The sequence below is a fragment of the Corvus hawaiiensis genome, chromosome 10, assembly GCF_020740725.1.
Source record: "Corvus hawaiiensis isolate bCorHaw1 chromosome 10, bCorHaw1.pri.cur, whole genome shotgun sequence".
Taxonomy (NCBI): domain Eukaryota; kingdom Metazoa; phylum Chordata; class Aves; order Passeriformes; family Corvidae; genus Corvus; species Corvus hawaiiensis.
The window spans coordinates 9,438,234-9,454,361 of record NC_063222.1 but is presented as its reverse complement, the minus strand read 5'-3'; the positions used below and the strand labels follow the sequence as shown (position 1 = coordinate 9,454,361).

The window sequence follows — 16,128 nt, the reverse complement described above, 5'->3', positions numbered from 1 at the left end:
AGTAACCACATTACTGCTAAGCTCCCTGGGTTTGCTTACTCCAGCTTTGCAAAACCTATGCAGTCACACATTCAGCTTTTCTAAATGAATCACAATTCCTTCTGCCTTCTGATAAAAAAAGAAAAAAAGAAAAAAAGTAGAAGTTCTGCTTCGTTTAGAAGTGAGTAAATATCTCAAATATTTGAAGTTTTTCACATCAGTCATGGGACACTGTTTACACAGGTCTCTCAAAGTAAGCTAAGAACAAAAGCCCTTTCTATGGTGATGGGTAGAAACAGAATTGCATCGTGGATTCACACGTTTCAAAAGGGGGATGCCTTGACAAGGTAACCCACCTATCTCCTGACAGTTTGAGACTCAACTGGGCATAGGGTGCATACAACACTTGAAATCTTTCATTCTACCCTCCACATGCTTTAGAAAAACACATCACAGACTCTCACTTTTTTTCTCTACCTGAATTTATTCATGACATGTGGTGACTCTGCTAATATTGACCTTTGGCTTATGTAGTATTTTACTTCTCTGGTCTCCGTAGATTATTCCACTGACATATTTTTTCAGCAGAAATCATATCTTTTCTTAGTCTATTTACCCAGTCTAAACAAAACAAATCTTCTAAGTGTTCTTTGATATGATAAGGCATCCATTCTGCAGATAATCTGAATGGCTCTTCTGTACACCTAATTCTCTGAATAAACCTGTCATAAAAACTGGAAGCCTAAGTCCTACAAAGTGCTCACCATGGCTGTCATGAGGGCCAACTATCAGGAATTAACTATTTCCTTTATTCTGTACTAAGTACCTGCATGTTCCTGACTATAAAACCCATATACCACTCTCCCAGTCTTCATTTACATGGTACTGATATCCCACACCTTTTTAAAAGATCAGCTGTTCCTCTTTTCTTCTTTCCCTACTAATTATCCTTTTTTCCTGTCCTCTTCTCCTTTATCTTCTGAATATTCTGTAAGCTACAGACTTCAGATAAGCAACTGAGCAATAGACTTACAAATATGTATTTACAAATGTGTATTACAAAGGTTTTTATGTCCTCAAGGAACAGAGGCTGCTCCATTCTCAAGCAAAAGAAGGCCTACAGAAACTACACAGTTTTTTATCATGCCCTCCCTGCTGGCTTTTTTGGCCAAAAGGTTGTTTCTAAATCTGTCACTGATCTGTCCAATGGTTTTGATTAAACATCTGTCTTGTTTCATTCTGCTTCCTTATTTGTGAAATGGAGTTTAAAATATATTAATAAACAGATTGATAATATTAATAAAATATTAATCAAGGCACTTCTAAAGTTTCTCAGTGGTCAACTTTTGCTAGGATAGAGTAGATGTCTTGTACTTTACGCCATTGCACAAATTCACTTCTATCATTTCAAAGGAGCAGTGCAAACACACTCATTTTGTTCAGAATCAGTACACTTTATGAGCTAAAAAACACTCCTTGTAATATCTTGCTATGATTCCAGATTCACAACTTAAAATATGCCCAACTCCTGGCAACAAAAATCCCAATCTCACCATTTATGCTGGTGGTATTTATCCCTGGAGTCTGAGTTGCACAGGTCAGAACGCTAGTTATTTATAGAACAGTCTTAAGATTTCGCAGTTTATATGTCTAAAATTCTTTTCCCTTCATTGAAAAGCTCTGTGAACATACTAGCAGAGAGAAAAAGAACACTGTGTGAGAACATAACACCATCTCCCCTGTTTTGAACAGTCTATGAAAACAAACTAGATAAAATATCAGGGAAATGGTATTTAAAAGGGGGAAAAAACCCAAACCCTCCCCCCCCCCCAAAAAATCCTCATATATATCTCATGTAACATGTACTAAAGAAACCCATCCAGCTTCTTTGCAGAGGCTTACTTTAGATCTAAATTTAACCTTTCCGCCCTCATTAGCAATAATGAAGTAGCTCAATTTCTCAGTGTCATTAATAAGAATGAGCTCAAGTCTCATTTCTAAGCCAGACATATCAGGAGATTAATGCTGGCTGTTTAACAAGCTGTACTTCATCCACTTACAAATGTTGAATCAAAATGCTTTTAAAAATGCCTTCCATGGAACACAGAAAATAATATGAAAAAAAGGAAGTCTTAATCACCCACTACTCCTTTTCCAAAGCACAAAAGTTATAATTTAAAGTCTAATGTTAGCCTGACTTCCTTGTGAGACCAGCTCACTGTTTCCCCTCTTGGAGTAACAGCCCACTCACATTTTGTCACTGCCAAGTCCTTGGGCTTTATCTCAATTTGTGTACTTGTAACGAGGCCTCATCTGAGCTGTCCCTGCAGTACAGGCTACCTTTAGTCATTCCAGTTTGGGATGTATTCTCAATACTTAATCCCCTGGAATTTACAGCCTATGATAGTTCTTCAGGCACAGACACTTTGTATTGGTACTAATTCTGGCCCTGAGACAGAATAGATGTTAAACCCTGGAAAACTGTGCCTTCCAGTGGAATATTCCTTCTTCACTCCCTCTTCACTCCCTGTGCAGTGCCTGATATACTCAATCTTATTCCACTGGAAAGAAATACAGGAGAACATCACACATCCTCAGGATAACCTATACCAAGTGCAATTACACAAAACATTACCTTGTGAAATTTAAAGAAAATCTGATATAGTCTCTGACAATTTCTCAGATTGTAAGTGTTGAGTTCCTAGAACTAAAAAATACTTAAAGAGGAGAACATGAAGGTAGGGGTCACAATTTTATGAATAGTCTGCATTCACTCACTCTTCTAGAAGCTCTTGAAGTATTTGAAAGACTAAAGAAAATGAATAAAAACTTAACATCATAGGTTTGAATTCTGAGTATTCCTAATTTTTTATTTTCCACATCTTGTCATTCCTGAATACATGTGTCTAAAGGGAATATCTTAAGACATCTCTCCTCTCCTTGCTTGTCATGATATTTGGAGACAAACAGAGCATGGTGAATGGGATGATCATTTAAAGTAGGCATCAAGGAGATGAGGAAAAGGTAGTTCCTAGGAAGAAAACACAGCAGCGCACCTCAGCCGAGCCTCTTCCTGTGCTCTCAGCAACATCCATAGATTTGCTTGCTCGAGGGAGATTTGTTTCTTCCATCTCACGACTCAGCAGCTCAGGGCCAGCAATTTCATAGTATTGCTGTGCCTCCTGAGGCCTTAAAAGAGAGGCTGGACTCTGCCTCCACTCTCGGGAGCACCGCAGGCCACACGCAGCCCGCTTTATCCACATGGTGTTCCCTGAGCCAGGCCCTTAGCTGAGCTCTGTGCCACTGTCTGCTGCTCGTCGGCCTCAGTGCTCCATTCATCAACAGGAAAGGGGGGGTTGGGTTTTGTTTGCATATTTATTTGGTTTGGTTTGGCTTTTTTTTCATTCACACAAACCTCAAAAGTTTATTGGACTGAAGGATCCTCCCTACTTTCAAGTCCCCTGGGGATACAAATCTCCCTCTCTCTGCCTGAGTATGTAATATGTACATCATTATTGCATGATATCAATAAATAATATTATCCCAAGGCAGGAAAATTTCATAGCAGGAGAAAGAAGTGGATTTAAATTGTTCAGAACCAAAATTCTCTACTGAATAAACCTTCTTTTCATATTTCTTGAAGGGAGAAAATATATTTCTGTGAGCTTGATCAGGAAAAGGAATAATGTATCACTTAGATAAAAAGAGCATCTAAGAATGCTAAATATTTTAAATAGGTTGTTTAGTACAAATATTGTTTTCTGTTGTTTTATGAGGGTTAACCTCGGTACTGGCAGAAGATAGCAAGTGCTTGTTTGAAGAACGCTATAGGGTAAACAAAGCTATGACTACACTAAATCCATGTTTCAGATGGGGAGTAATGGTCCCATTTCCTGTATATTTTAAATTTGTGAAATGTGGTCATATAAATATTAGAAAAACAGAGGGTCATTATAACCATAGTAAGGAGGATGTGAATCCAACACAGTAGTTCTGAAGAGAAAGACAAATGCAATTTTTGGCGACCCAATGGAAAAAAGGCAGCAGAGATTCTGCTGCATGGGAAGACTCTATTCTCCCACCTTAGGTTGCTATAAAGGAGCAGAAAAAAACCAGCTGTTATCAGGTATTCTAATGTATTCTATTACTCTTTTTGACACAGAAAGCCAGTGATGAAATTTAAGAAAGAGTGTGTTCTGTTCAAAGACTACAAGAGGAAAAGTGCCGCACATGGTATGTGTATCTTGAGGAAAAGTTAGAAAAAAAACTGAAACAAAGTCTTCAATTTTTTTTTGTCTCCTATGACATCTTTGTTAAGTTCTATTACACATATTCTGCTACATGAAGCAGAATAGCAAAGCTAAACCCAAATCCCATCCAAACAAATTCTATTTTAATTTATTATTTCTAAGAAATCAAGAGGTAAAAAAGACCGAATATTAAGTAGAAGAATTAGTCAGGTTTTTGCAATAAAAGTATGGAAAACCCCAAAATCTTACAAAGTCTTGTATGAATGAGATCTTTTGAAAATGGGATTTCATGCAATTTGGATGTTTTTATTTATGGTCTGCACTCTCGGGTGTGATCCCACGTGTCAGCTCCTCTCCACACTTACCCTGACGGACGAAAGGGAAAATATGCTGTAAGAATCCATATCCATCAAATATTATGGATGTGCAGTCCAGCCAGAAATCCCAGCCTAACAAGGAGAATAGAAGTGGTATTAAAGTCAATTCTCAAGAAATAGTGCAAAATAATTTTGAATCAAAGTGCTTCAGACTCCTAATAAAAATTGAAAATATTTCAGTTCAGACCCTTTAAACATTTCAATGGAATGTCTAAATTTTCCATAAAATGATATATTTTTAAAAATTACAAAACATCCATTTATGTAAAGAAAATGTTTCAACAGCTCAACTCATTCTAGCTATTCAATAAGTATTCATGAAAATAACCACATTACTTTTTCTTGTTTGCCACTGTGGAAGCCATGCATGCCAGATGAAGTTAAAATTTCCCAGATTAGGAGTTCACCTATACAGAGACAGAATAAAGCAGAGCCTGTGACTAGTATTGAATCTTCTTTTGAGTTTACTGGGACACATTCTCCTGGATGGAATCACATGGCCTGCAGAAAACCCATCTTCTGTTCCCTTTTAAGCTACTGAAAGAATTTTAAAAAAATTGGACCCATGACCTCACATGAAGTATTCGGCATATGACCATCTTTCATGTAGGATTTAATAAAATCACTGTTGAAGCTTTCCAATACTTTCAAAATAATGTATCTGTTTTAATTAACCAGAATATATTTACTCTTTTCTGTGTGAAATCTTGTGCCAAGCAGCATATGATGCTTTCTCACTTTTGAATATTAAATTTAATATATCTCGTACACACATACTACAGGCTTGTGAAAGTCTTGCATGTTTTTCTACTTTGTAACAATTATTCCTCTGCCATTCGCTAGTTTCAACTACATGCTGTGCCCAGGGGTAATGCAGGATCCCAGCTGCAAAATCATTATCCTACTTTTACTTGTCTCAGTGCAATGTAACAATTTTCTTCCCCATCATCTCCACATCTCACACTTGTCCAAGCCTTCTCCCATCCAACCTCCTCCTTAACTCCCACCACACTTTCAAAAATCTCACATTACATTTCCAACATGCCTTCCACACGAGCTCACATGCTCAGAGGAGCATTTCTCATTTAAGACATAGCTTTGAAAATGCATTCTTGTTCTGTTCTGCTGTTATGAAGTATCTGCTTACATTTTGGGGGAGGGTGGGGGGGATGTTGTGGATATTCATGAAGATTTTAGCAAGTCATGTATTTGTCTTTAGGTACTTGGATTTTCAACATATTAACTCTGATGACAATTTTACACATGATGTTAAGTGTTTTCCTGTTTAGCCTTATTTATTTTCCCTTATCCGTATGTTTTTGAGGAAAACCAAGATGAAAGCCACTCAGTGAGCCAGGACACTCCCTTCAGAAACACCCAAGGAGCAGTGTTCGGGTGCCTCTGGGGAGACGCATTGCTTCAGTAGCTGAGGGGATGACCCCTAAGTCAAGAATAAGAGGAAACAAAAACTAAGACCACCACACAGCTTACTAGTGCTGCTGTTTGGGGTTGCTGAGGGCCCTGGGGCTGGCTTTTCATACCCTTTTCCCCACATTTTCTGCACTTGCTGGTTGTGACCTTCCCAGCCTCAGCGGCTGCGGGTGTAACAGAAGGGGTCAGGTTGGAAGGGACCAGAGTGGGGCATCTGGTCTCACCTCCCTGCTCCGGAAGGGTCATCCTAGAGCACAGGGAACAGCACTGTGTCCAGACAGTTCTGGAATATGAGAAGCGGGACGGGCCCGCCACAACCGCGCCGCACCGGCTGCGCTGCCGCCTCACGGCTACCCACGCCAGCCCGACAGTCTGAGGCAGCGCTCGCGTGACGTCACACCCCGGGGCCAATGGCGGCCTCTGTTTACTTGGGGGCGAGGAGATTCGTTGCATATTCACGAGGTGGGCCCAGTGCCTGCGCTGACGTCACGCCTCCGTAGCCAATAGCAGCATCGGTTTTCCGAGGGCGGTCGTTGCATATTCATGTTATGCATATTCATAGCCACGCACTCTAGGTGCCGCAGCGGCCGCGGCGAGGGGCGGGTCCGGCTCGGCCCGGCCCGGCCCGGCCCGGCCCGGCCCGGCCCGGCCCCGCCCCGCCCCCTTCCCTCACAGGAAGCCGCTGCCCGTGTGCCTGCGGAGCCCCGCCCGCAGCGGGAGGCGGAGCCCGGCCCGGCCCCCGTTCCTTCACAGGAAGCCGTGGCCCGTGTGCCTGCGGAGCCCCGCCGGCAGCGGGAGGCGGAGCCGGCCCGCCCGTATTTATGCTGAGCCCTGCCAAGAGCGGCGCTGTGAGCGTGGGGCGGAAGCGCCCGGCACCTCCTTCCTCCCGCCCGGGTGCAGGCGACGAGGATGAGCCAAAGAGACACCCTGGTGCATCTCTTTGCCGGCGGGTAGGTGAAGCCCCGGGAACGGCTCGTGCGCTTTCCCGTCCTCCTCCCCGGGATGCGGGTCTGGCCCCGCTGCTGGCTGGCCTGGGCGCGCGGGCGGCGGCGGCCTGGAGCGGCTGCCTGGGGACGTCTCGGTGGGGCTGTGAGGGGCTGCTTCGCTCCTCTGGGGCCGCGGGGAGGAGAGAGGGGGCCGCACTCTGCTTCCCGCCGTGAGGCCCTTCCGGGCCCGCTGCGGGGTCGGGCCCGGCCCCGGCCCCGGCCCCGGCCCCGGGTGTTGCGTTGTGTCACGGGTGGAACGCGGGCCCCTGAGGAGGCGGGGTGGAGGCTTCGCGTAAAACCAGCCCGCTCCATCTGATTGCGGTTCCCGGGTTTGTCCCTTATCTGGCGTTTTCGTGGAGAAACACGCAGGGCCCACTGTGCAGGGGCTACCCCTCTGTACGGAGAGGCTGCCGGGACTCCCCTGGCGGCTCCGCGGGCTGGGAATGCCCCGCTGGTCACGCTCGTGTCCAAGGGCCGCTGTATCCATGGAATGCATTTTAACGCTCCGGTATGTGCTGCGCTTCCGTGTGGGGCTTTGGCGCGGTCGTACAGCTCTCCACCCACAAAGGCAGAAGAAATAGGAGGGAAGAATGTTCCCAGAAGTAAAGATGTAGCCTTAGTTCGTTTTGAAGTAACTTTTTTACCTTCACAGCTACTAATGAAGTTTCAAAATGTATGTTTTTAAGTTTCAAAACTGTATTTCAGAAGCCTGTGGTCCTTCCAGGGGCAGGTTGGGAAGGGCACCCAGCTTCAAAGGGAAAGCTGGGGGTCCTGGTGGACTTGACTGTAAACGTGTGCTTGGGTAGTGAGCATGGCTATGCAGAAGTGACAGGGGACACACCTTGCATCCCATGAGAGAGCTTGAAGCTGTGACTTCCCTTTATGCTCCTGTGCTGCTTCTGGACTGAGGTGTTTGAGGTGGCAGAACGGTGTATTGATTCTGAGCAAGTCTGAGTGACTTGGATACATGTGAGTACTTTCTCTGCTTTTGGCACACTTTGCAGCATTGTGCACCTGATCCAGTGCCTGTGGGGGGGCTTTGTCATCCCCTTAATTTCTTGCACCGTGTTTAAGAGGGGAGTGGTTATGCAGCAGGAGGCCCAAGATGCAGTAATGTGTACTGGTTTCTTCAGACTTTGCATCCTTGTAAGCATTCAGAAAAGCAATAGCAGGAACTCAAGCAGGATAGGGAGCTGCTGGAGAGGGTCTGGTAGAGGGCTACAAATATGATGAGGGATCTGGAGGATCTCTGATATGAGAACAAACTGCAGGAGCTGGGCCTGTTTTCTAGCCCAGTTTGGAGAAGACTGAGAGGGGATCTCATTGATGCGTACAAATATCTCAAAGAAGTGCCAAGAGGATGGTGCCAGACTTTTTTCAGTGATACCCAGCTACAAGACAAGGAGCAGAGGCCACAAACTGAAACACAAGAAGTTTCACCTCAACATGAGGAAGAACTTCTTTATATTGAGGGTGGCGGAGCACTGGAACAGCTGCCCAGGGAGGTTGTGTAGTTTCCCCCTCTGGAGACGTTCCAAACCCACCTGGACATGTTCCTATGTCACCTGCTCCAGGTTACCCTGCCAGGGACATTAGACAATATGATTTCCAGAGGTCCTTTCCAGCTCTAAGGGTTCTTTGTGTGGTGCCTGATTGTAGCCCTTCAGCTTGACAGCTCTGCACAGGGGAAATTACTGGGCAGAATTGTGCATTATGTCAGAAACAGGTTTACAAACCTCAAACTCAAGACCAGATGAAGATTGCTCAGCTCAGCTTGCTGATTCCTATTTATTGCAGAGCAGTCTGGTCAATGGTTAGGTGCTGGCCAGCTGGGTCAGGGGTTATGCTGTGACGAAGAGGTTGAGTGCCAGCCACATGTTTCCTGTAACTTTAGTTCAGCCAAGCTAGCACTATTTGGTCACATTTTGCAGTAGAGGAGTTTTTTGGGGTCATCTCATGACTTTGCAAACACGGTGCACTACAGATCACCTGAGTGATCTTTAGTCTTCAGTGAAACTTAGAGGAACGGAGCTTTGTTTGCATTTAAGTTGCACCAGAGCCTCTATGGAAACAACATGATTATCTCTGTCTGCTGGCTTGCTTTTTTTTTTTTTTTTTTTTTTTTTTTTTTTTTTTTTTTTAAATGTTGAAGTTCATTCTTCAGTTCCTGCTTTCTGTAATGAAACTTTAACAGATGACACTGCTGGCTTAGTAATGTAAGCGGGGCCATTCTGGGATCTCTCTGTAGCTGCCTAGGCTGTATGGGGTTTTTTGTGTATCTTCTCTTTTTCCACCACACAGTCAAATAGCAGCTATTATCATTGTAGACATTATGTTGGTAGTATAAACTCAGGTCCTTTTATTGTAAAGCAAGGATGCAGTTGAACACTCTCCATTCTTAAATTAAAAGGTAGTGATTGAAATATAGGATGTAATTAACATTTTTAGTTCAAGTAGTAAGTTATAGTTGCTTTTCTAGTTGTTAGACTCATTAAAAAAAGTAGTAGAAAACCTTAATGTTTTGCTTTATAGGAAAGATTAATATGTTTTGGATGTTCTGGCTTGCAGCCATCCAGTGAAAATTCAGGTGTTGGCTACAAAAATAGTGTTCAGGTTTTCATGATTTATTCTTCATTTCCAGAAAGTTTGACAGTAATTCTGTATCATACAAGCTTCCATCAGAGCAGTGAACTTGTGTTTCCTCAGCAAAAGGAGGGGATTGGGTTAGGAGGTGGACAGCTGCTTTTCCGAGTTCACAGTTGGATAGTCTCAGGTTTGCTTGTTTTCTTCACTCTTGGCATTTCTTGCAGAAATCTGGCTGTTTTCTAATATAATGTGTGAGGAAGTATAGGAAGGAGCCTCTTTATTTGTTTTGATTATAGAATGGTCTTAAATTGGTCTGTAATTGTAACCACTCTGTCTGACAGAGGTTCTTGGCAAATCCCTGCAGTGGCTAAAATGGTTAAGGTGCAGAAAATGTATTTAAGTAAGTGTTTGAATTCTCAGCAAGATCAGACACTGTTGAAATATATGAAGTAAAGATTAAAGATCCTTGGGCTTTTTCTGATTTCAGAAGATAGTTAATAATGTGTAACACCTATTATGATGATTGGGGCTTTTTTACTCCCTTTCAGAAAACAGCCACTTGAGTCATAACTGAGTTGCTAAGCACTCAGCTCCTCTCTGCCCTAAAATACATTCCTGGCATAACCCTGGATGTGTTTCAGAACAAGTGAGAAGGAGGTTAATGCCCTTCTGTCCAAACTTGAGGTTATTTTTATATTCAGATGCATTTTTGTGTGAAACAAGATGGTGTTTGTTTAAAGCTTGGGGTTGCTCCATGGGGTTACTAAATAGCATGAAAATTGCTGTCAGTACTTGAGATACTGTGCCACTGGTATTTTTCTCATATTTCTTTCTAGATGCTTTGAGCTGTTTTTGCTTAATACAAATGTTATTGTAAACATTTATTTACCCTGGCTCCTAATAGAAGCTACACTGTTCATGTTGATGTTTGTTTTGAATAATGGAACCCAGTGATGCTTGATCCTGTGGTGGTGGCTTTCCTGTTTTCACTTGTAAGTTTCTGTGTGGCAGCACATCCAGGGCAATTTTATTTTTACACTGTTAATTAGAAATAGCAAGTTTGATTAGTATTTGTAGTTTAAGGATGTGAGCTTAACTTACACTTTCTAAGTTTCAACAAAGAAACATAATTGATGAGTAAGGTGGGTAAAGGTTTTTGGCTGCTAGTACTCAAGTTGAACAGTATAATAACAGGAAAACCCTGAAAATTCAGGATTAATGAATGCTGTTTTTGAAAGCTGTACTTGCTAAAGCCCTTCTAAACTCTCTAAAGACAGATACAGTAAAATTAATATACAAAGCTGCAACTTTGTTGATGTGGAAGTTACTCTGGTTTAAGACAGCTCATGAAACTGCTGATAGACTTGGGACCTGAATTTGCAGTAAGTGATGAAGAGATAGAAAGGTGCTCTGATTCCAAGTTGTTTGGATAATTTTCTTCTTTTTTTGACAGAGTTTTGAGCTCAGGTTTCTTGCTGTGTCTTTTGACAGCCAGTGTTTGCATGAAAGTTTCATTTTTGTACAGGAAAGATAAGTAACTGGTAAAATACATGAATGAATGTAGACCTAAGATAACAGGGTCAAGGGTTATCTTTAAGTCTTTGAGGCTGTGGTTACAAATACTGTGAAAGGTGAATCTGAAACTAGCACTAGGCAGCCATGGCTTTTGTTTTTGTAAAATACATCATTATCTCAAGGAATTTAAGAAAATATGCAATGACAGTTTGAGTTCTAAGTCAGCCTGCACTGGCATTTGAAATATTAGTGTGCTTTAGAGCATTTCTAGACAGTCCAGTGGCTGAATTTGAGACCCTCATTCATGCTAGAGCTGTCTCTGGTGGTACTTGCCGGGCTGAAAGGTACCAGTAGAAGATACTCAGCTGCTCTGGACAAGGGTGATGACTCCTTAGCAGATACCTTCACCTTGCAATAATAAGAGAAGACTTTCTTGTGTAGCCATGTCTGGAAGGAGAACTTGGGATGTGAAGGCTGAACAGGTTTAGGTTTTTGAAGCATGTGCATATTTCTTTCCTTGGAGTGTCACACAAATAATGCAGGTCTGTCTGAGGACAGTGGTTGTCAGAGCTGTATCTGTTGAACTGTTAGCAGAATTTAAAGCCCGATAGTTCCAGGTTTGTTTCTGTTAAACAAGTGAGGTGATGGTCTTCTAAATCGACATTTGGGATCAAATTAAATGTGTTGTGGGTGGTTGGGGTTTCTTTTGTGTTGTTTTGGTTTTTTGTTTTTTTTTTCTTTTTTCTTTTTTAATGGATGCTTTTGGAGGAGAAATGTCTTCCTTAGTTTAGGAGAACATTGCCATCTTCCTAGATTCTTCAGTCCAAGAGATGTCAAGTAGACAACTGTTCTTAGTTTTATTGTTTTTCTTTTAGGTCTGTCATGATCCTGCAGATGGTAACTGCATCTTGTGATGTCCATTTATCTTGTTTCACTGAGTATGACGTCTCTTAAACTATACAAGAAGGCTTAAGTTGAAATTTTAATTTTCTACCTTGACTGTGTTAATAGTAGTGGGATTTTGGTCTTCCTTTTTTAACCAGAGTGTTTATTTCTGTGGATTTACCTACTGATCTCTGCTTTTCTGCCCTTCAAATTACTTGGACCCTACAGGTGGATTCTTGTAGCCTTTTATGATCAGATGTTTCTGATGAAAGTCAGCTTTGCAAGCTTTTTTTAATACTCACTTGGTAAAGCTGAAGAAGGCTTGTAGTAAACATTGATGAGAGGCGAATGTCACATTTTAGATGAGATGAGCAACTGGTCTTCTGAACAGCATTCACTGGAAACTGCAGTAAGCACTCAGACACAGGAGTGTCTCAGGTATTGCCATTCTTCACTTCCCATTTGTACTGTGTCAGCAGGAGTGTATTCGCTCACCTATGTACACTACCAGGTGAAATTCATTTAATCCTGGAGAAAAAGCTACAGATTAGTAAGTGTTCCTGCAAGTCACACTTGTTGGGGCCTGGTGCATGCATGGCTGGAGAGACTCAAGCCCAGAGTGGTTTTAGGTAGTTGAAATTTCTGAAGTAGTTTACAAAATCTCACCTGCATTTTCCAGGAGAAGAAATCTAATATTCTTCAAACTGTTTAAATAAAGTTTTTCTGAACTGTTCTAGTTCCTAATGTGTGTTAAGCCACAAGCTAAAAATACTCCCCTTAATTTGAGCCAGTGAGGAGGGTAGCAGGAAAAGTGGCAGCAGTCTGCTGGCGATTTATAGAGCACTTGTTGTAGGCTGGAGCTGGTGGCTGGCTGTTAATGGCCTGCAAGGACTTGAGGACAAAAACATAGCTGTCTCTGATGGTATTCTCAGTAGTGTGTTAAATAAGCAAAGCTGGAAATACATTTCTAAGTAAAATACACTGTCATTGATGCTGGTGACAAAACAGCTGCTATGCTTATTTGTACAGTGTGCATATTCTTGAATTGTTTCTCTTCTTTGTTTACCCACAAGCTCTGTTTACTGACAGTTTTTCATAAACAGATTTTTGTCAAGCCTTGTGGTCTTTATCTTAAAGGTCAAGTGAAGTAGACAAGTCAGGGTAGTTACTGAGTTATGCCTTCATTTAGTAGTTTAATTCAAACTCAGTGGATCTTGTGGCCGTGGAGAAAGTTCTGGTTCCTCAACATATCAAGATATTTCTTTTACTCCTTCAGTTTCAGATGTTTTGTCTATTATATGGGGCTTTTTGGGGGCTGGGAAAGTCACATATTACTTTGACAGAAGTAGAAATTGGGAATTTTGCCAAGACTTGAATTACAGAACCACATAGCACTGTAAAACTTCTCAGCTTTCTTCAGCAATTTTAACTAGCAACTTGAGGTCTTGAAGATGGGGGACAGAAGTTTAATTAAAACTATCAATAGTGGAAAGCATTAAAAATATTCTTGGGATTAGTCAAGACATCTTAAATTGTTTAAGAGAAGGCTAACCAAAGAAGCACAACAGCAAGAAACTGCCAAGGGTGCTGATTATTTGAAATTACTCGAATGGCAGAATGTGGTGCAGGAAAAGGCTCTTAAAGAGAGCTTATGATGCGTGTGATCATAGTGCTGGCTGCTGTTACATCTGCTGGCTGTCACTGGCCAGTGCCTGCTGTAGCCAAAGTTACAAAGAGCAACCACAGAGTAGCTGTGTATCAGCCCTCTTCCCAAGTAATCCATTGCTGAGTGAAGGACGTGTGACCCATCTACAGTGGATGTCTGGCAGAAGTGTTGCAGTCAGGCATCCCTTGTGATTTGGGTGTGGTGTAGGGGAGCATCCAGGTCAGCATTAATCTTCAACTTTAGAAAATTTTTCTGCTCTGATGTAGCTGGAGGGAACTTAAGGGCTCCAAACTCCAAGCCCTGTTCAAGAATGCAGGTCAAGTTTTTTGTCCTCATTTCTTCCCCACTTCATAGCATTTATCTCATTAATATAAATCATACCATGTACTTTCTCTTGTGATTAGTATTGCTTGAAAACAAGTTCTTGTGTAACCTGTCCAAAATGAAACGCAGAAATGTTTTCAAGAGGGTAAGCTCAAGGGGAACAGAAATGTAAGGATTGCAAGAAAGGAGATAAACTCTGAAGCCCACTTCCTACATTGCCTGCATAGGCACGTTACTATGGGGTGGAGTCTGTTTTGAACTGCAGGAAACACAGACAACTTTGTCTGTCTCAGAGCTTTAGAGCTTCAGTAGCTTCATGTCAAATTGTTTTGGGAGCTGATCTACCTGTACTTCTCACATGCTGTTCATAAGGAGCCTTAACATGTTACATGCTCCTGCTACTTCCAACCCTGGCTGAAATAAATATTAACACATCTACTCTCTCTTTCTGCAACTCTAATTTTAAAATAAGTTTATATGTAGCTTACTGTTAGAAACAAGTGAATTGTTCATTCAGAGCAGGTTGCTCTAAGGTCTGTGTGAGGCTGTAACCACATGTGTGTGGCACATACTGAAGGACTGTCTTTCGTCTTCCTGTGATAACACTTTTTTCCAGACTGGCAAAGAAACTCATTATCTTTCCCCAATTAAACCTTGGAAGAGAATAGACTTCAGTCTAATGTTGGAGTTAGGGATGGGCAAGATGCCTTTAGGCTTAGTAATGGGGTACCTCTAGGTCACTGTGTTTAAATGGAGTGTTAAGTGAACATCATCAAACTTCTGCTTGGCAGCTCTACTCTCAGTTCACTTCATACAAACAGATTAGGTTTGTAGGGTGTAGTGCTATATTTTTTGTATTCCCTATGGTAGAAGAGAGTTGTCAGGCTACCCTCCTATTAAAATTTATAGGAGATCTTGAGTCTTAGCTGTTACTCCTACTTTGGACTGAACTCTCTGTTGCATTTTGGAAAACATTTTAAAAAGACTTGAACAGGCTTACAGCTTATTAAAGGGTTTGGGGGTGTTTGAGCTGCTTGTGTTACAAAAAAAAAATAGCTGATAACTATCTTGTCAGAATCAAGCACTTCTCATTATATATATATGTTATTATATTTATTAGGGAAGCAAATGCTTCGCCCTTTGAATTTAGTACAAATTGTATTTATGTGTTAGTGCATTTCAAACTGAGCTGTAGTTAGCATTAATACCTGAATTGAAATCTAGGTTTGCTTCCTTGGGTTGGATTTTTAGTTAGTTTGTTTGTTTTTTAAAGGAGATAGTGTCCTGGCCATAGTTTTAAGAAGGATGTTTAGCAATGTTAAGAATACTGATCTCTGAAAGTGTTCAAGAGACTGAGTCTTGGAACTCAGAATTTGTAGATTTGCTATTTTTCCCTCTGAGGCTCTAATTGCACAGCTAAGAATGTAGATATTATTCACTGAGTTCTGAGGAAGCCCAGGAAGGCTCTGAGCAGAGCTATGCAGGGCAGCGTGTTCCTGGCTGCGCTGTGCTCGAGCAGAATGGCAGGAACTGCTCTGTCAGCACAAGCTGTGCACAGCTTGCCTTGGCTCGCTCTCAGAACGAGAGGCAGACTGAAGCAAACCCTGCAACTCTTCACCTGGTCAGCCGTGTGAGCTCTTCTGGCCTTGCAGGTTCTACTCTACAGTACCTGGTCTGTCTTTCTGAAATTGGCAGAGCTCAGGAAGCACTTGCACAGCCGCTGCTTTCATGGTACAAGGACTGAAATGCAGTCGGGCTTTTGAAGATGGTGTTAAATTGCCACACCACAGATTTTACCAGTTTTTACATGTAGCCCTGTGTGCATAGTGCATAAACCTCTTCTGCCCTTAAGGATTTTTGGCACCTTGTTTGTGGTCAGGAGCACACTAAACATTAAAAAAAAAAAAGTTAAAATTTACCATAAAAAGTTAAACATTTAAGCTACTGAGCTACTTTCCAGAACTGACTTGAACAGCATGTACCGAAAGTTATGTACCTTGACTACTTTTTTTTCTGTTTAAATTTTCACTTCAAGTTGTGGGGTTTACAAACTGACTTAACAGTTTACTTGCCTTCAAGGGCAAATAACTGTCATTGTGACAGATGTTCCTGTTGGTTCTTCACCTTTG

General features: G+C 41.9%; 1 protein-coding gene across 1 annotated transcript in view; it reads left to right on the top strand.

The window, feature by feature from the left end:
- The first annotated feature begins 6,778 nt into the window (after positions 1-6,778).
- The window catches only part of SLC25A36 (solute carrier family 25 member 36), a 30,287-nt gene continuing 20,937 nt past the window's right edge, over positions 6,779-16,128 (top strand). The window contains exon 1 of the mRNA XM_048314160.1: positions 6,779-6,987. Within this exon, the coding sequence (XP_048170117.1) occupies positions 6,947-6,987 (41 nt within the window). The 5' untranslated portion in view covers positions 6,779-6,946. The remainder of the gene's footprint in view (positions 6,988-16,128) is intronic.